The 19,795-nt window shown below is 55.3% G+C and overlaps 6 protein-coding genes across 6 annotated transcripts; 2 read left to right on the forward strand and 4 right to left on the reverse strand.

Annotated features, from left to right (window-relative positions):
- Window positions 1-474: 474 nt before the first annotated feature.
- ATEG_04705 (uncharacterized protein) lies at window positions 475-3,197 on the reverse strand (the record flags this gene model as incomplete). The annotated part of the gene is made up of 5 exons (XM_001213883.1): window positions 475-1,326; window positions 1,379-1,869; window positions 1,924-2,104; window positions 2,320-2,345; window positions 2,468-3,197. The coding sequence occupies 5 exons, from the start codon at window positions 3,195-3,197 to the stop codon at window positions 475-477; spliced, it is 2,280 nt and encodes a 759-aa protein (XP_001213883.1).
- A 1,049-nt stretch (window positions 3,198-4,246) lies between these two features.
- ATEG_04706 (putative rhamnosidase B) lies at window positions 4,247-9,274 on the reverse strand (the record flags this gene model as incomplete). The annotated part of the gene is made up of 8 exons (XM_001213884.1): window positions 4,247-4,800; window positions 5,029-6,724; window positions 6,779-7,258; window positions 7,326-7,455; window positions 7,583-8,016; window positions 8,170-8,624; window positions 8,677-8,924; window positions 9,141-9,274. 8 exons carry the CDS (start codon window positions 9,272-9,274, stop codon window positions 4,247-4,249), a joined length of 4,131 nt encoding a protein of 1,376 aa, XP_001213884.1.
- A 596-nt stretch (window positions 9,275-9,870) lies between these two features.
- On the forward strand, window positions 9,871-12,022 carry ATEG_04707 (uncharacterized protein; the record flags this gene model as incomplete). The annotated part of the gene is made up of 11 exons (XM_001213885.1): window positions 9,871-10,099; window positions 10,147-10,286; window positions 10,336-10,407; window positions 10,463-10,623; window positions 10,688-10,781; window positions 10,826-10,975; window positions 11,028-11,211; window positions 11,265-11,476; window positions 11,531-11,739; window positions 11,796-11,885; window positions 11,938-12,022. 11 exons carry the CDS (start codon window positions 9,871-9,873, stop codon window positions 12,020-12,022), a joined length of 1,626 nt encoding a protein of 541 aa, XP_001213885.1.
- A 1,147-nt stretch (window positions 12,023-13,169) lies between these two features.
- Window positions 13,170-16,061, forward strand: ATEG_04708 (putative endoglucanase; the record flags this gene model as incomplete). Its single annotated transcript, XM_001213886.1, has 8 exons — window positions 13,170-13,275; window positions 13,329-13,473; window positions 13,525-13,723; window positions 13,775-13,898; window positions 13,947-14,063; window positions 14,110-14,163; window positions 14,221-16,005; window positions 16,051-16,061. 8 exons carry the CDS (start codon window positions 13,170-13,172, stop codon window positions 16,059-16,061), a joined length of 2,541 nt encoding a protein of 846 aa, XP_001213886.1.
- A 220-nt stretch (window positions 16,062-16,281) lies between these two features.
- Window positions 16,282-17,251, reverse strand: ATEG_04709 (putative acetyl xylan esterase (Axe1); the record flags this gene model as incomplete). The annotated part of the gene is made up of 3 exons (XM_001213887.1): window positions 16,282-16,611; window positions 16,666-16,845; window positions 16,904-17,251. The coding sequence occupies 3 exons, from the start codon at window positions 17,249-17,251 to the stop codon at window positions 16,282-16,284; spliced, it is 858 nt and encodes a 285-aa protein (XP_001213887.1).
- Window positions 17,252-17,801: 550 nt separating this feature from the next.
- ATEG_04710 (SGNH/GDSL hydrolase family protein) lies at window positions 17,802-18,709 on the reverse strand (the record flags this gene model as incomplete). Its single annotated transcript, XM_001213888.1, has 4 exons — window positions 17,802-18,107; window positions 18,161-18,421; window positions 18,549-18,642; window positions 18,687-18,709. 4 exons carry the CDS (start codon window positions 18,707-18,709, stop codon window positions 17,802-17,804), a joined length of 684 nt encoding a protein of 227 aa, XP_001213888.1.
- Between the last annotated feature and the right edge of the window lie 1,086 nt (window positions 18,710-19,795).

The raw sequence follows: 19,795 nt of genomic DNA on the forward strand, positions 1-19,795 counted from the left end.
ACCACCGGGTTCAGCAGGCCGCTCGAGAACGCGTGCAACGGCAAGATGGTCTGCGACCAGGTGCAACAATTGTTTGACAGAACTCATGGGGAACCGATGTTGAAGGACATTTGGTATCATTTTGCCGAAGGAGCCGTGGACTATATCTCGAAGGGGGTGGGTGGACGAGCGTCGCGAAGACGATCTGGTGGAGGGTTCTCGTGTGGCCATGGCGCGTGCCGCGTCCTACGGTCTGACCGAGGACCTGACCTGGTTGATGTGCCATGCCGGTCTGCACGCCTTGCAGGTGAACTGTCTTGCTGAAGCGGCCATGTTCGGAAGTCTTCTCGACGACGGTGGATTGAAGGGCAAATTGGACCGGAAGGAGGAGGGACAGAGGAACTGAAGTGGCTCGCTTGCTAGGTATTGTTACAGTACAGTCATAGAATCGACATCATTCAGAATACATCCATCATCCATGGAAAATGTAGTGCGTCAGCCCTGCACACCATTCGTCGGCGCATGCTCTCCCCCAATGATACTGAACTGACCCCCAGCAGCTGCACACACCAGCTTCTTGCCGTTGACATGCTTATTCTGCAGGAGGGTCGGACGCTCCACCTCATCGATGCGGCCCTGTCCCGCCTGACACTGCGTGTTGAATCCCCAGCTGTACGCGGCGCCCTTGTCGGTGATGGCGAAGGTGTGGTCGGGGCCCGCCTCGACAAAGACGACCTCCCCCTCGATCCCCGTCACCGGCGTCGGGGCCGTCAGAATCCGCGGCTTGCCGTACGAATCCCGCACAACGCTCGCCGCTGGCATATCCTCAACCCCCACCCCCAACGCCTTATTATCGATCCGACCCCAGACGAGACACCGCCCGCCCGCAACCACCACACTATGATCCTTCCCGCCCGTGATACTCTTGATCGGCCGGTGCTCGCGAAGACTGGCCACCTTGGTCGGGAACAGCACGACCGCGTCGCTGTCCCCGGCGTTGGCGGCAATCCCCGTCTGCCCGAAATTGTTCGACCCCCACCCATAGACGGCGCCGGACTTGCGCACCGCAAACGAGTGGTACGACCCGGCGTCGACGTCGACGATGTTCGGCGGCAGCGCACACTCGCCGGGGAGCAGCGGGTCGGCGTCTTGCGCGCGGCTGGCGCGTCGCCGGCCCAGCTGCCGCTGCTCGTCGCAGCCCCAGCTGTACACGGTGCCGTGCGCGGTCAGCGCTAGCACGTGCTGCGCGCCGCTGGCCAATTTTGTCACGTCTTTGAGGCCCGGGATGAGCGCGGGCGTGCGCTGGAACTTGGTCGTGGGCGACCAGCCGATTACGCCGCTTGTGCCCTGGTGCCCGTTAGTTGGGTTGGAGACAAAGATAGTGAATGTAGAGACATACCCGGAACGTGCCCCATCCGTATACCAGTCCGTCACGGGTGAGCGCAAAGGTCGCGCTGTCGGTGGCGGTCAACTGCGTAAACACCGTTCCCTTGGGAAAATGCGCCGGGTCGACGGCGGCGGGTGTGGCCTCCTTCATGTTGAGGGTGACCTCGTCATCGTCGGAGTCGGAATCCGACTGGTCGGCTCCGTTGGGCGTCTCGTCCACCTCTATCGGATCCTCCTTTGTATCGCGTCCGAGTGTCCCCTCGTCGTTGACGCCCCAGGTAAGGATCTTGTTGTCGTGCGTCAGGGCGGCGGAGTGCACGCCGCCAATGGTGAGGTGCACGACGCCCACAGAGACGGCGGCAAGCTTGGGGTTCAGGACAGGGCCGGGTAGTTCGGATTTCTTTGTTGCGTCGCCGAGACCGAGCTCGCCGTAGCAGTTGGTGCCGAAGACGTAGACGTCGAGACGGCGCGTGGGGGGTTCATTGGGGACGAATGCGGGGACGTCTGGTTCGTCGCGTTAGAGGAGAAGAAGACTGCGGCAAGGAGGTAAGTGCGCACCTTTTTGGCGTTTGCGTTGGGCTGGTTGGGCTGGTTCTGCTTCGTCGAGAGTTGGGGCTTTTCTTTTGCGGCTTGCAGGCGCAGACGCAGACGCGGAGGGTTTTGTTTCGGGTCGGGAGTAAGGTTTGTTGGCGGCTGACTTGGTGGCGGACTTTTTGCGACTGGCCGCGCTGGCTTTTCGCTGGGGAGGCATGGTGAGATGTGGTCGGACAGTGAGTTGTACACCGTTGATGGTGACTTTGAAGATGACTTTTTGTATGCGAAAACAAAGTTGACCGACTCGGGAAAAGATCCGACCGCATTAGATGTGCAGGATGATGACTAATATATGCTTATGTCTGATGTACTCTATATTCATCCAGACCACGGACCCCGACCAGCGTCTGTCTCTCTCACCATCGTCTCTAGTCGATCCCATTCGACTGATCGACCTCATCCGCCTCAGTTGCTCGTTCTCTCCGCTCCTTCATCTCCTGATGAAAAGCCACAGTGTACTCGTCCGGATCCCACGCCAGAACTCTGATCTTCATCTCTTCAAGCTTACGCGCTACCAGATCTTCCATCTCTTCCTTTTCTTTGGCATCCAACAGGTCGAGTCGCTCTCTCCGTGCTCCCTCGGGGCTCTCAGTAGGCTCAAAAAAGTGAGGCTCAATTTTCTGCCAGTAGATGGTATCAAAGGCGAAGCTGTGCAACGCGGCATACACGATCCAGAAATCACCATTCTCCCAGCTTTGGCCCATGGGACCGGAGAGCCGCTGGTCCTCTTTCAAACGGCCCTGTTGGATCGCCTTGTCCTCGCAGTCCTTCATCACCTTGAGGAACGTTTTGAGATGATAGTCAAACACGCTTGTCCAGTCCTCCAAGCCCTGGGGCCAGTACTCGGGTTTCTCAATCAGCAGCCACCAGGGGGGCGCATACGTGAATTCAGCAGGCGCCGCGTAGGTGAACTCCCAGTCTACGACGCCGACAATTTGCAGATCCTCATTCAGGAGGATGTTGGCCGGCCGCAGGTCGTCGCACCAGATCTTGAACGGCCCTTTCTCTAGGGACGGATTTGTGAGGCGTTTGTCCTTGGCTAGCTTTAGAAACAGCTTGCGCGCTATGAACTTCCGCCGGCAGTCATCTGCTGACTCGACCGCATCGTTCCTTTGATTGATCAGGTGCTCGAGGTTGAGATCTGCGAGGGCCTCGAGATATGAGGAGGCCGTGTCGAAAGTCGTATGTAGACCGGGGAGCTTCGACCGGGGCAACCCCCCCCAGTCGCACCAGTTCATTCATATTCATGGACAAAGGCCGCCGCGCGACTTTCCAGGTGAAATCATCGATCTGCTTCAGAGCTCCTATACGAGGCAAGGACGGAGTAGAAAGGCGGAGTAGAAGATCTGCCAGCTGCCTATAGAGCATCTCCAGTTTATCTTGGGCGATGTTCGGGTCTAGGATTCCACGTTCCTCCCTCGGACATTCCGGTACGTTAAGGGCGTCGTACATTTTGGTGTCATGTTCGACATAGTCCATAATAATAAATGGGCTTAGCTGGAGGGGACTCTCCGTCTTGGTCCCCGAGTCGACAACGAAAGGCACTGGGATGGAACGTCTGATCTGCCAGGAATCGCATCACAGCAACCTCATCCACGACCTTTTCCTCGGGGAAAAATACAGCACCGGGCTGCGACAGCCGGATGACGGTTGCACCATTTCGGTACTTCAATCGCAGGGAGATATTATAGGAACCCTTCCTGAGAATGGCGAATTCGGTGGCGACCCCTCTGTTGTAGGCCAGGACGAAGTCGGCAATCGGCCGCAAGAAACCAACCTCCAAAAATTGAGCCAGCCAGTTGTCTGATGTATCTTCGGGTTGTTCCCAGGCCACATCATCCGGGCTCATTCGCGGTTGCATGATGGATGGCCATAGAGTAACAGGCAGAATGGGCTTATCTAGAAGGAAGCGGGACCCCAAACAAACCCCAAACCCCACATCCGAACACCCCAAGCAAAGTCATAAAACACCGAGATAAGACCGTCTGTCAACCACATCATTCAAATGGCACACACCCGCACCCATCTTGCCTTCCAGCACAATGCGAAACTGCACACCCTCTCCACCAAGGTGGTCGGGGTGTACACCTTCGCTTCGCTAGACACACCGAACCGCCAGCTCTTCAAACAAGGCACAGACGACGACCACGTCGTGGTAACCGAGCAGACCATCTTCCACCCCCAAGGCGGCGGGCAGCCATCCGACGTCGGCACAATGACAGGGCCCGCCTCGGCGATCTTCACCGTGACGTCCGTCCGCATGGACGCTCTCCACGACGGACGCGTGCTACACCTCGGCCGCTTCGCGGATCCCGCCCACAGCTTCGTCCCAGGCGAGACGGTCCAGCAAGCAATCGACGTCGACAAGCGCCTGTTGTACTCGCGACTGCACACGGCAGGCCACGTCCTCGGCGCGGCGGTGCGGCATCTCCTCGAGCGCGAGGTCGAGAACTTCGACGAGCTCAAGGCGTCGCATTTCCCCGACTCCGCGGCGTGCGAGTTCCAGGGCCTGATTGATGGGAAGTGGAAGGAGCCCATCCAGCGGAAGGTGGATGAGTATGTGGCGGCCCAGATGCCCGTGCAGGTCGAGTGGTGGGCGGAAGAGGACTTCCGCGCGCGGGGCCTGGAACGCCTGATTCCTGATGCCGGGATGGTTGCACCTGGAGAGAAGTTCCGCGTTGTTAACATTGTCGGCGCGGAGGTGTATCCCTGTGGTGGCACCCATGTCGATACGACGGACTTGTGTGGGCCGGTGGGCGTGCGCAAGATCTCGCGGAAGGCGGGCAATTCGAAAGTGAGCTACGTCGTGAAGTAGATGTACATAGATGGTGAGGGTGCATTCTATACTCCTATACTAAGACGATTATATAGAGGATGAGACAGGGACATCAAATGACAGTCGGTCAACGACGCCGTGCTCTTCCTCATTCCCACCGGGCATTCGGCTTCTGACTGCAATGGCTTTCTGCAGCCGCAGCTCAACGTGTTTCTGGCCATTCTCCATGACTTTCCACGACACATGCGCAAGGTTGTCTCTACCCAGCGCAACCTGCGCATCTATAGACTCACTCAGTCCCAGACGCGGCTTGAAGAGCAGCTTTGTCGCCCCCGGCGCAATAGGCCGAATACCCGCTAGCTCCGTGCAATACTCATAAATCGGCACACTGCCCCATGCATGGCAGTCCGAGCGCTGGCGCACATCGTCCTCCTCCCAGGTGGTCAGATTATTCGCCAGCATCCGCCGCCAGGGATCCCACACGCGCGGCCAGAACTCCTCGTACACCTCGTCCCCTGCGATGGAGAATGCCCGCAGTGCGTAGAACTTCATCACGTACGAGCATTGGGAGAAGCGCGGGTCGGCGAACGCTTCCCGCAGCAGACGCGCACGATCGTGCGGCGGCGACGCACCCGACAGCACGGCAAACACCTGGCAGTGCTGGGAGTAGGCGCTGTCGTCGGCGATGTCAGCCGTGGAGTCGGTGAAGAAGCGGCCGTCGTAGCAGTGCGCACGCACGGCGTCCAGGACAGCCGCGGCGCGGCGCTCGTACTCGTTTGCGTGGCCGGGTCGACCGACCGCTCGCACCAGCGCCGCTGCCTGCGTGAGGACGTACGCGTATAGCAGGCTGAAGTATGTGTGGCGGTTTGAGCGGCGGCCGGAAGTCGGGACGCCCTTGTCCGGGTGCTCGTCCGTGGCGTGCCAGGTCGTCACCCAGTCCACGTACTGCCATACGTGCTGCGGCAGCCCGCTCACGAGACCCAGAGCGTCGATGTGCACATCGAAGAAGTCCAGCACGCCGTCGATGCGGGGCACGAAGGAGCGCGTGTATCGCGCGTCCCCGAAGAAGAGATGGTGGTCGCACACCTGCAGGATCCAGTAGAGCGAGAAGCCCGCGATGAGCTGGGGCTGGTGCGACGGGAACCGCGACTGCGTGAGCCCCTCGGCGGTGACGGAGGCCGCGAAGTTGGTGATCGCCTGGCGCATCAGGCGGTCGTCGCCCGAGAGCAGGTAGTGGAAGAGCCCGACGGACCGCGAGTCGCCCGAGTACTGCAGCTGCTCGTAGAACGGGCAGTCCGAGTACCCGTCGAACATGCAGTTGCGCATGGTGCGGATGGAGACGGCCCAGATCTGCTCGCTGTGCGCGTCCCCCGGTTCCTTCCAGGTGGCTTTTACGCCCATGGGGTAGTTGACCTGGGTTGCCTCGAAGGATATCAGGTCGACTGGTTCCGGGCCGATGGTGAGCTCCCACCGCATGAGACGGAACGTGCGGAACCAGAATGGTTCGTAGATAGTTGCGTTCTGCGTTCCGGGAAGGTCGAGGGTGACCTCGTCGTATGGACCGAGGAGATGGCCGTTTTCTGCGTCGAGTCGGCCTGCTTTGCGGCGGAAGAAAGGGTATGACCGGGGCTCCAGCTCGTAGCCTTCCGAGTAGGTCAGCTTGAGCCGGATGCGAGACGGCCTCGCGGCTTGCAGGGTCCACCGGAGAAACGCTGTTGAGTGAACGTCGGCCTGGAGTTCGATTGTGTGGGTTGAGTTCCCTGGGAGAGTCAATGTTTTGCCATGGTCTAGCCAGGAGGACCAGTCATGCACGGGAATGGAGCTCTGCGCATGGCGAACGATGTTCACGATAGCAGGACTCGTTTCAGGCATGGGGATCACCCGCGGTCGTAGAGGCCAGGTCGCGAGGTCGCCATTCAGCGTCTTGACGCCGTACACCTTGGGGTCTATCTTTGGGCCTGGCGGAGTGGGTGAGATGCGCTCACTGATCTTGTTCTCTCCGTCAGCTATGAGATTGAGATATGATCGTTGTCGCATACTTACATGGAGAAACCCATCGTCTATGAGTCCCATGGGATAGCGTACGCTCTCGTCAACTTGCGCCTTCCAGTCCGTATGACAGCTACTCAGGTCGACCGTTTCCGAGTTGGTTTCTACACTCCCCACGACAGTGAGACCAGGGAGTGCCGTCCGCTCGAACGGCATGGCGCCTCTGGTAGACACAAAGTACCGCAGCACAACGAACTTGATCTCGTTCTTCCCATCGCGAAGGTACGGTGCAATGTCGAGGGTATCATAGTACCAGATCAACGGGCTGCTTCTCGCCGGCCCCACGACTGTCCGCACGCCATTGACGAAGAGTTTGTACCGAGTATCGGCTGAGCAATGCAGGAGTGCGCGAGTCGGACGCGAAGAGAGATGAAACTCGCGATAAAACCGGACTATACGACCGGTGGTGTTGACCATGGAAGAATCAACCCAGTCCGGCACCCAGATCCAATTCGCCTGGAGCTGGTTGATTATCTGTTTCGCGTTAGTAAACTATCCAGTAGGCTGGATTGTGTGAGCACATGCCTTCTGCTCTTCGGACGTCACCATCATGGATTGCGCTCCCCCGCCGGAGTGATCGTGCTTCCCGATGTGAGGGGCAGTTGGGGTATGTTGATCTTAAGTATGCGGCGCCTAGTGTCGTCGGGCTAGCATAGTCCGAGAAAAGCTGACTTTCTTACTCAATTCATTGTATGTCTTGATCTATACTGCGGAGACCATGCTGGGGCTAGTGTAATGGAAGCAGTATCCTATCTCCCTACATTTGCAATATCCACACCAGCGCCAATCAACAATTACAAATAAACTAGCAATGCCTCCGACGCCCCCACTGTAAACGTCGCCTTCCCAGCAGAAACCGTCGTGGTCTCCTGGACCATTGTCCCTTGGATAGTGCATGTTCCGTTCGCAAAAGTCTGGCCCGCGACTGTCGGGTTCTGGCCACGATCTACACGAGAGGTAGCGTAGGGCGCTGTCAGACGCTTCGCAGTCACGCTGGAGGCCTTCAATCCACTCAGTGTATATGTCTGGGACGGTCGGGCGCCGCTGGTGTAGTAGTCGGAGTTGTACAGCAAGACTCTGACAGGAGTGTTATCCTTATAGATGGCGTAGGCGGCGTACGATGTGCTTTGGTCGTCCAGTGGTGCGATCTTGTCTGCGTTGGCCAGGGCCATGGTTGCAAAGTATGCGCCATAGTAAGGCGATCCCATGTCGTATCGTCCCCACCAGCAGTACTGGCCTGGTCTGGATGTTAGTGTCTACTTATAGCGAAGGCAACCCTGGACGGTGCATACAATTACCGATAGTCCCCTGATGGAAGTAGAGCGCCTGGCATGAGTACCACATCAATCTGACTGACCTGATCGAAAGAATGCGGAGTTGCTTACCTGCGTGCCCATGAGGAGAAACTGCATCACATAGTCCAGAATCCATAGAGCAGCACCAAAGGTCGGACTGATCCCACCGCCCCCTTGAGTAGCCGAGTTCGTTTCCCCCACGATATGCGGTTTGCCCTGCGCAGCGGCAGCCGACACCTCGGCAGCGAACGGCTCGATCTGGGAAGCAATAGCACTGTGGCCCATCAGGGTAGCCAGGTTCGCGGTGCTGCCCGACTGGGGATAGTTGTGCGAGCAGTAGTCATGGACGTATGTCTTTGCACTCCCCTCGGCGGCGGACAGCCCCGAGATGCTCATCGGCGACGTGCCAAAGAACACGCCTGCTGAGATTAGATCCGTCGTCGAGAGATTGCCGCACACGGCCTTCTGCCAGGCGACTTCGGAGGCATAGTCCGCTGCGGCGGTCCAGGAAGCGCCGCCTGCGATGGGGTCGCTACTGGTGAAGACTGTGTACAGGGACTGTGAGCATGCGGTTGGTAACTGCGATATCAGACTTACAGTTGGGCTCATTTCCCAGCTCAATTGCGGCTAGATTTGCGATTTGCTGGGTTGCGAGTTTCGCAGCAGCGATGGTGTTCGACAGATTGTTCAGGCGCCGATTGAGACCGAGGATTACATCGCCGCCGTAGCTGGAGGCCAGAGTCATAAAGGACGGCCCAAAGGTGAGCGACGATGGCGCGTCAGCTGGATCTGACACCGAGTATGTCACTGCGTTGGGAGAAGAGGGATCATATGTCGCTCGATCTCTGTATGTCGTTAGTGACGAGTCTCTCTCGGATCGAGTTGGCATACTGAGTCGTTCCCCCGATGCGAAGTGGTGGCCATGTCCCTGTCAGGCCCTTCAGGTTCTCGAGACAGGTTATAGTGGCATCGACATCATTTATGTACCCTGGAAATGTGAAAAACTCGAGTCTACTGCATGGTTAACATATGATGAAGGCTTGGAGATGTGTCTTTCTTACGACACCCCAACAGGTGCAGCAGGAAGCTGGTTGCTTGCATTGGATGGGGGAGTTTCTGGGACGTTGAACGAAAGTCCTGATGCTGTTCCTAGGGCCTGGAATAGAATCCAGATGGAACAAATACGATGGGTCATCTTCAGGGATAGGGTTCAGTCGCATACACTATGCACAGGTGCCATCTACCGGGGCTTCTCGGGATTTATAGAAGCGTTCTTGGCTTGAGGGGATCTGCCTAGAAGATCAAGTTTCTCCGTTTTATACTTAGAACACGCAGGGTATATGTCTTCTCCCGAAACTAACCCGAGGTCATCCCAGTATCCATGATCTCGATCCAGGAGTACCTACTTCCAGTAAAGCTGTACCCCAACATAACCCGCATGACACTTGGAGCTAACTTGATCCTCATGAGACAGCCAAGAGACACCTTGGCTCCTCAACTACCGGAAGCTTGATCTGATGATCGGATATGGCGGGTTCTTCCTCCAACAGGAACCATCCCCCGCCGGAGTCTCCCCGCGGGGGCAGAACTAGTGGCGCAGTGGATGAGCTAGCAGAAAGCAACAGGATACGCCTATCCAGAATGGTCAGAAGCCACGCAACCCTTGTCTTCGCCGGTGCAATTCACCCCGAGGCTCGGGGACTCAGTTGTTTGATTTATCCGTCCCCCGCTCGACATGGGAGGAGGAAACTACAATTGCGAACCAGATAGGAGACGAAAAACGCGATAAAGATGACCAACGAGCCTCAAGATGACGTTGAGTTGGAAGAGAGAAAAGGAAATAGTGAGACGGTTGAACATGCCGCCACCGCCGAGGATATGCCATCAGCATCCAAGGGCACGGCGCCCTTGATGCGGTCGGGACTAGACGACTTGAGCGTTTGGCAGAGTGTGAGACGATACAAGAAAGTCGCTATTATAGCCATGTTTGCTGCTTTCAGTGCATCGCTCGATGGATACCGTGAGATGACCTCGAACAACTGCTGAAGACGGCTACTGATTGAGCAGAAATCAACCTCAATGGCGGCATCGTAGCGAACAAGGGGTTTATCCGCCAGTTTACTGCCCCAGGAACGACCATAATCGCTGGAAAATACGTGTCTGCATGGGGTGGCATCCAATCCGCTGGACAGACAATCGGACAGATTGTACGGCATCCTCGTCCAAGACGGAAGATTGACTAACTGTTTGAACTAGCTGCTTCAATATGCTACCGAGGGCTTTGGTCGTAAGATTGCCCTCTACATTATCTGGATCACATTCTGTGTGGTGAGCTACCTCCATCTTCCTTGACGACCGGCAATAACGTCTTGCGTGGATATAGAGCATCTTTATCGAATCATTTGCAACCAAATGGGATCACTGGCTGGCCGCGAAGCTCTTCTCAGGGATGGGCGTGGGAATGCTCCAAGCTACTCTGCCTCTGTATCTGTCTGAGATTGCGCCGACTCAACTAAGAGGCTTCTTTATCAATGCATACAGCTTGTGGGTTGCCATCTGCCTCTCGGAAACCACAAAGAACATCTACTGACTTCTGGGTTCTTTCTAGCTGGTTTGTCGTCGGTCAACTATTTGCTTCTGTAGCTCTCAACAGGCTAAACGCTTCTGATCCGTGGGACTTCCGCACTCCGATCTATACTCAGGTAAGTGAATTTATCTGGTATAGAGCCTCACTCACCGATGCCAGTGGGCGATGATCGGTGCCACCGCAGTTATCTTCCTTTTGATCCCAGAAACCCCGTGGTGGCTGGCGAGTAAGGGCAAGATTGATCAAACAGCCAATGTTCTGCAGCGATGCAACGGGAAAGTGGAGGGATATGACATTCAGGAGCAGATCGTCAGTGATATACACCTGTTATACATCCAAATATCTGTCTTCGGGCTGACAGGACCAGGAGATCATGACTGCCACCATCCAAGAGGAGCGACAAATCGCAAGGGAAAACGCACAAGAAGGACCGTGGTCTGTCTTTTGCGGCCGCAACTTCATCCGATTCATCATCGCCGCGTGGCCGAAGATCACTCAGCAGTTTGTCGGTCTAACCGTGTTCAACACCTTTGCTACATACTTCTGTAAGTGATAGGGCTCCCGGATCCTTGAATCAGCTTGCACTGACACTGTCCAGTCCAGTATGCAGGAAACAAGGACCCCTTCCTAGTCACCGTCATCCTGTCCTGTGTCCAGCTCATATCCATGATTCTCACTGCCACACTCACCGACCAGTTTGGTCGTCGGCCACTGACAGTCTACCCGTACGGCGTGACATCGCTGTCGGTTCTCTGTCTCGGCATCATCGGATGCTTTGACTACACCAAGCCGTCGTTGAGCTCTCTCCTGGTATGTCTACCAAAGTTATGAATAAAAGGAAGGCGCTAAAGTCCGGGATTCTAGATCTTTTTTGCCTGTCTGGCTACATTTTCGACGACTGGCGCGTCCGCCATCGGCTATGCGTACGCAGCAGAAATTCCCCAGCAGCGGTTGCGTGCGCAGACGGCTGGATGGTCTCTGGCCCTTTCGAATCTGGTGGCCATTATGTTCAACTTTTGCACTCCTCTGATGATCAACGGGTCTGCGCACTGGGGTGTTAGGACCGGCTTCTTGTGAGTGCCTGGGTCCCATAGATGCATAGAGCAGGTAGCTGATATTCTGGATCTAGTTTTGCAGCAACTGGCACAATTTCTACGGTTATTGCGTGGTTCATCCTCCCAGAGGTAGCCCGCCGAACACCGGGAGAGATCGATGAGATGTGAGTCGTTCGTCCCATCGTCGTGAAGCAAGACTGACGAGGTGTAATCCAGGTTTGAAAAGAAGGTCAATCTGCGCAAATTCGACAAGTACTACACGGATGCCCAGAGGAATTCAGAGCGCAGTTTCCATGCGTAGTCGTTTCATCATCCGGTCAAACGACTAATCGAGAGTATGGGAGCATGTGGCAGGAAGCCTTGACATGTTGATGATCTTACATGAATGTGACACTTTTCTCTCATCATATGAAGGACGTTTTTATAATCTTGTCATGTAATCGACATATTCTTCATCGAGGGAGAGGAAATACGGGCCGAAGCCCAGATGAAGGCACTTATTTAGCCTACGGAGTACACACCCGAAAGCGCCGGTTATTCTCTCCTGCAATCATGAGACTACTTTGTATACACCCGAATCTTTCTCCAATAGGAAGTCCACCTCTCTTAGCTGCTAATATAAACAAAGTGGGTTTAATCTATGTACTTTCATTTCGGCACCTTTCCGCACGCTCTCTCGGCTTTAGGGCTTGTGCTGTGGCCTATCGCTTCCCTTTCCTTCTTCCACCTCATCATACCAACCCCGCATCATCATGCAGCATGCATCAATATACTACCGGAAATGAGAGGCTTGTTGTGGCCTTTGGCACTATTGCAATATCAGGAACACTCCCCGTTCCTGTTCTGAACGCGGGGATTCTGCACGACCCACGCGCAGAAGGCTGAAACGTGGCGTATCACAGTGGAATCATAGTAGCCGTAAATGGTTCTTCAGGAGAGATGGCCTGCACCTTTTGATTGTATACATATTCTATTCCATATCTAGTGTGGACTCTGACTGGCGGCTTTTTGGCCGTGTCATCTCCGCCTGAGAGATCATGTCAAACCACAATTATGCCGTATATCACACCTTACATACCACTAAGTGGGTTGTGTCAAACCACATCTACAGCCATATATTACACCATACACACCACTAAGTGGGTTGCCCAATTCTGGTAGTGTAATGGTCGTTTTTGATTGACAGATTGCAAGGATCTAGTACAACGTGGAGTCCATGTGCCCCTTACCCTGTGTTTGATAAATCCCAGTCTACTTAATTAAATCGTATGATAATACCAGGGGAATAGAGGAATGCCATGAAAGTGCAATGGTCTAGTCCGTTATAGAAACGGAGGCAACTATATGTGGGAAACACCGTATCCACGCACTCGAGGGTTCAAATATGACCAAGATCCTCACGATAACGGGCGACCACTTCCGTAGTATTCCAGGCTCATCTATTCATCATGTTGCGTAGTCTTGGAGCGGCCATACTGGCAGCTGGACTCCTCGTGGCTCCGGCCAACGGGGCCGCATCTCAGACATACACGTGGAAGAATGTCCGGACTGGAGGTGAGAAGCCCTCTGTAGCTTGAGCTAACAGGGTGCTAATACATTCGGAACAGCCGGAGGAGGTTTCGTACCAGGCATTGTGTTCAACCCCTCTGCCAAAGGCGTGGCCTATGCTCGTACGGATATCGGAGGAGCCTACCGTCTCAATTCCGACGATACATGGACTCCCCTGCAGGACCATGTGAATAGCAGCAATTGGTATGTACATGGGTCGACCCTCATAGGATACAGTCGCTGACCATTGACTAGGAACAACTGGGGCGTCGATGCCCTTGCCACCGATCCAATTGATACAAACAGACTGTACCTCGCCGTTGGCATGTACACTATAGATTGGGACCCCAACAATGGGGCGATCCTCCGCTCAACCGACAAAGGAGATACCTGGGAGTCCACCGCCCTGCCCTTCAAAGTTGGCGGAAACATGCCTGGCCGCGGTATGGGTGAGGTACGTGTACTTCCATGGAAATTGGCTGTAGGCGCGCTAATGTATCTGCAGAGACTGGCTGTGGACCCCAATGACAACAAAATTCTATACTTTGGTGCTAGGAGCGGACATGGACTCTGGAAGAGCACGGACTACGGCGTGACCTGGTCGAATGTTACTTCCTTCACCTGGACCGGTATGCATACAGTTGAATATTGTAGTGCTTGGCTAACGGGGTCTCCAGGAACATACGTGCAAGATTCAAGCTCTGCATACACTGCCGATCCTGTCGGAATCGCCTGGGTGACCTTCGATTCCACGTCCGGCTCCAAAGGATCGGCCACGCCTCGTATCTTCGTTGGTAAGTCCGGGCCATCGAAGCAACGTAATAGAGCTAATAGTATCAGGTACTGCTGACACCGGAAAGTCGGTGTTCAAATCGGAAGATGCTGGTAAAACGTGTAAGTGTTCACTTCCTTTTCTTTATAACAGAAGAACTCATAGCTAACTCGCGACAGGGGCCTGGGTGTCTGGGGAGCCAATGTATGGCTTTCTCCCTCACAAAGGAGTTCTTTCACCAGCTGAGAAGACTCTTTACATCTCATACTCCAATGGCGCCGGTCCGTATGATGGCACCAACGGAACGGTTCACAAGTACAATATCTCGTCCGGAGTCTGGACCGACATCAGCCCAACATCCGTGGCGAGCACATACTACGGCTATGGTGGTCTCGCAGTTGACCTCCAAGTCCCTGGCACGATCATGGTCGCAGCACTGAACTGCTGGTGGCCGGATGAGTTGATCTGGCGAAGTGTTGATTCCGGCGCAACCTGGTCTCCTATCTGGGATTGGAACGGGTATCCCAACATCAACTACTACTACGGGTACGACATCACCAACGCCCCCTGGATCCAAGACAGCACTTCCACGGACGAATTCCCCGTCCGAGTGGGATGGATGGTCGAGGCCCTCGCGATCGACCCGTTTGATTCGAACCACTGGCTTTACGGCACGGGCGAAACCATCTACGGCGGACACGACCTGCTCAAGTGGGACTCGGCACACAACGTCACGCTGAAGTCTCTTGCCGTTGGTGTCGAGGAGATGGCGGTGCTTGGCCTCATCACTCCTCCAGGAGGCCCGGCTCTCCTGTCTGCCGTCGGCGATGTGGGAGGCTTCTACCATACCGACCTCGACACGGCGCCGTCGCAATCCTTCCACACGCCCAGTTACGGCACCACGAACGACATCGACTACGCCGGCAACAAGCCATCCAATATTGTGCGTTCTGGGTCGAGCGATACTGATCCGACGCTCGCCCTGTCCAACGACTTTGGTAAGACCTGGTCGGCAGACTATGCCGCCTCGTCGAGCACAGGCACCGGAAAGGTTGCTCTCTCCGCGGACGGGGACACCATCCTCCTCATGTCCAGCACGCAGGGCGCCATGCGATCCCAGAACCAGGGGACGCTGAGTGCTGTCTCGAGTCTCCCATCGGGGGCCGCCATCGCATCCGACAAGGCCAACAACACCGTCTTTTACGGCGGCTCGGCGGGCAGTTTCTACGTGTCCACCAACACCGGTGCATCGTTCAAGAAAACCGTCAGTCTCGGGTCTAGTTCGTCAGTCAACGCCATTCGCGCTCAGCCTTCCGTCGCTGGGGATGTGTGGGCGTCCACCGACAAAGGCCTCTGGCATTCCACGGACTACGGCAGCAGCTTCACCCAAGTCGGTAGTGGATGCACCGCGGGTTGGAGCTTTGGCTTTGGAAAGGCGTCCTCTACGGGCTCATACCCGGTAATCTATGGCTTCTTTACAGTCGATGGAGTCACCGCGCTGTTCAAGACGGAAGACAAGGGTGCAAACTGGCAGATGATCTCGGACGCCGAGTATGGCTTTGGTTCGGCGACGTCGAACATTGTCAATGGCGACTTGTCGAATTATGGACGGGTCTTTGTTGGGACGAATGGACGGGGTATTTTCTATGGTGTGCCGAGTGGAAGTCTTCCAACTACTACGACCACTGCACATACGACTTCGACGACCAAGTCGAGTACGTCGAGTACGTCGACGACGTTGACGACCACAACCAAGACATCGTCGACTTCCACTACAAAGTCTTCTACGACGACAACCTCCAAGACCACAACTACAACTACTAAGACAACCTCGACTACATCGTCCGCGACATCGACAGGCACCAGCACGCCGTACGGACAATGTGGTGGTATCGGATACACGGGTCCGACAGCGTGTCCGACGGGATGGAAATGCACCTACGCGAACGACTACTATTCCCAGTGTAAGTGCTTGGCTATGAGTAGTAGACAATGCTGACAATAAGCAGGCATTCAATGAGGTGTGACAGGCCGGCAGTAAGAAGCAGCGAGCTGGATGTCAAGCGGACTGATGCTAAGCTATTCCTGGATAACGAGTTCACGCTGGCTAAGTATAACTACGGCTTTGACAAGCATTTCTTTTGTTCAAATATCATTGCATCTCAAACACGCTCCCGAGTAGTCAATAGCGTAGAACTAAACAAACCTGGCAGTACATCCTGCCAACAATCTCAAGAACCCTACAAGCACTGAGAATACCACTGATTCATCACAGTGCACGTATACGGACTCTGGCACGTAGTCGCCCCAGTATATCCCTGCCCACCACACTGTCCATACTGCGCAACAGTACCGCCAGAGCCACTCCCCCCTCCAGTGGAGCCACCCCCAGACGAGCTCGAGCTCAATTTGCTCTTGACAAACGTCAGCGCCGCCTGGCCATACTCCGCACCGTATCCATTATGGGTCGCCGCATTGCTTCCATTGCAGCAGTACGGGTCGGGCCCATCACAGTACGACTGAATCTTGCTGGCGGAGGGGCAAGAGAACCCAGCCGGCCGGGCATCGAACTATCGCCGTTAGCCAGATACTAAAAGCCACAGGGACGGGGACGGTCGACTTACGCCTCCAGCACTGCACGTCCCGACATCATACGGCAGACCGGCGCGGAAGAGTGGATCGCCCATGAAGATGGCGGCCTTGACCATGTTCACGGCGGAGGACGACAGCCGCACGGCCGTGTTGGTGACGCCCTGGTTGGGGACGCCTCCACCGCAGAGCGCGGCGTCCATGATCTCGCCGCCCTGGGTGACCGTTATATTAGCTTTTGTGCGTGTGTGTGCGTCGGGAGGAGCGTATTACCTGGGAGTATCCAACCAGCACCAACTGCGTGCTGGGACACTGGGTGTTGAACGAGTTTACCGCGGACGCCACGGCGTCAATGCCCGCGGCCACGGAGGCGGAGTAGCTCACGCCGCCACAGGATGACTGCCCGCCACAGGCTGGGTAGCTGATGGCCTCGGCGGTCGAGCCCGAGTATGCGCTGAGGATCAGGTTCACCACCGTGCTGGAGGAGCCGTAGCCTGGTGACGCGGTGGTCTCGCGAGCGCCAAAGACATGCACTCCCGGGCAGCTTTGGCGCTTTTCAGCTGGCACGGCGCTGGCGATGGCGTGCCCCAGAAGGGGGAGGATAGATAGGGTCCACAGCATTGCAATTATTGTTGGTAGACTTCAGAAAGATGTGTCTGATGTGTATGTCTATCTTCTGACTGTAGATAGCCCCCTATTTATACCTGTCTTGGAGGAAACTTCCCTTAACCCGAGCCCACAGCTCGACTGGGGTATTGGAAGCTGCCGGATCGACAGATTGTCTGTAGATCGACTTTAGCCGTGAAGAACTGGGGGGATCCCCAGGTTTCTCCACGTGCAGCTGCTTAATGCCGTCGGATGAAGGGATGCTCTGCCGGCATACTCCATGTTTTGGTCTAGATGCGTCCAGTTGCGGGGATGGTTGCAGACGTTCTTTATGAAACAGCCCGAATAAGCATTAGACAGCGCCTTATTCTTCAGGGGTTAGGGGATTCTCGTATTTGCCTAAGTGCTAGGCTGCCCGAAGACAACAGCCGGCCGGCTAAAGAACTCAGGGCTTGGTGGTGCTCCTAGGTGTCTAGAATGGGTCTAAATCTGCCTGAGCTATAATATCCTCGTGCAGCATCACAGCAGACTAATGCATCTCTTTACCCAGATGGCTACATCTAGCTCAATAGCCCTGTTGGTCATTCCAGTACAAAGTCCCATGCTGGACCTCAGGCCCTGTCGCCGCAAATTCCCATCCAAACTTGATCTTCACCCACTGCAGAAAGTGACTCGCAATCTTGATATGTCCAACGTCGGTGGGATGCCACTGCGGCGCGATATCATTGTGCTGGAGGATGCCCGTCGTGTCAAAGTAATGAATAAATTCTCCCTGCTTTCTGAAATGCTTGTAGACGTTCTTGATCTCGTCCACCCACAGAGGCCCCTGGACATAGGTATCTTCGTATGCGCCGAACCCGCCCCAAAGCGACTTCAGAGCTAGTCAGTCTAACAGTACGACTAGTAGTATAGGGAGAATCCCACCATCAGAACGATCTGCGCCCGCGGCCAGATCTTGTGGATGTCTCCCACGAGCTTGACGTAGTCATTGTAGTAGTCGGTGCTGGAGACGTTGTTGGCCGGGTTGTTGTCGTTCGTGCCGATGTTAATCACCACGAGGTCGGCGGGTTTCTGCTTCTTAAAATTCCACTTGGGCGGGTTATCGCCGTAGATCTGCGTCGCGCGCCAGGATGTGTCGCTAGTGCGGTACCATTGGTATGTCTGTTGGTCTGAGCCGTAGTCCCCCTACGGCTATACTCAATGAACGTACCTGGCCGCGCAGATTTCCCCAGCAGTATTGATCGTGGAGGCAGATACCGGGATAAGCCTAGCATTGTGAGACAAGCCCTGTACAGCCGGACAACTGACTTACCGTGAGCGAGTACTCGACGTTTCCTAGACCGGCGACAAAGTTGTACGCCCACGAGGCGAGGCCTTCGTACGTTGCGTAGTCTCCGGAGCTCAGGCTTCACTATGTTAGAAGGTTGGTTAATCTCAGAGGCATACGTACGAGTCGCCGATGATCTCCACCATCTTGTCGTACTCCTCAACTTTATAAATGGCAGAGTTGCGCGCCACTGATACGCTCTTCAGCTGGACCGTGCATCTATGTGAGTAACAGAAAGCCGCAGGGACGGTACAAGAACTTATCCATAAGCCCAGTTAGTCACTGTCGTCGTCAGCAGTGTTATTGGCTTTCGACTGATGTCCTCACCTCTCATTTCAAACGTCTTCTTAGCAGTAGACTCGGTCAAGTTAATCCCGATGGTCGAAGGCCCGACAAACTGGTAGGTACTGTTGGCTGTGACGTTTGAAAACTGCCAATCCTGACCCCCAATTCTATACATCCATTGACTTAGCATCTCCAATAACCAGAAGCAACAAATACTCACCGGTAGGCTACCAGCACTCCCTGGTCTGTATACTGACCGAAGCCTAACGCGAGCTGCGTTTGTGAGTAGTGGTCCCCCAGCACGTATAGCAACCAACATACCTGCTGCCCCGTGAAGGCGAATTTAACCCCCGGAGCCCTGCTTTTTTAGTATCGTTTGAGCAAGCTTATAGATCTCACAACACTCACGACCACCCTGAGACATCAGCCAGACTTCCAATCGCCGGGTGGCGGATACTTACAGGATATGTGCTGCTCATCCCAGCGCCCCTTGTACGAGATCTGGGACGCATCAGCGTCGTACGTCTTCCATTCTGCGCTGAAATTCCCGACGGGCGAAAGAAGCTGCGCTTGACCTGGATATGGGTTCAGACGGGGCTGGCCGTTCTCCAGGATGGTTGCCGACGCATAGAGAAAGATCGAAGATAGAGCCCAGAATGCCCGCATTTTGCTGGAATTGTAGGAGTACACGGAGGGGTTAAAGAAACCCTGGCTATATTTTATTATTTACGAGGCCTTTATATCGGAGATCGAGCTACTGGCGGGATTGCATGCCTTTTCCAAACAGGCTAGTTCGTATACTCCAGACGTTGCGGACAATCCTCCGTCCGAAACGACGGAGCCCGTCTATTGAAGGGATTTCTCCGGAGATTTAGAGTACTTAATTCGAATCTAGCTATCGGAAGGTCTAGCATGCGGGCAACTTGAGGAACTAGGAATTTATCAGG

Source organism: Aspergillus terreus, genomic scaffold (assembly GCF_000149615.1).
Source record: "Aspergillus terreus NIH2624 scaffold_6 genomic scaffold, whole genome shotgun sequence".
NCBI lineage: Eukaryota > Fungi > Ascomycota > Eurotiomycetes > Eurotiales > Aspergillaceae > Aspergillus > Aspergillus terreus.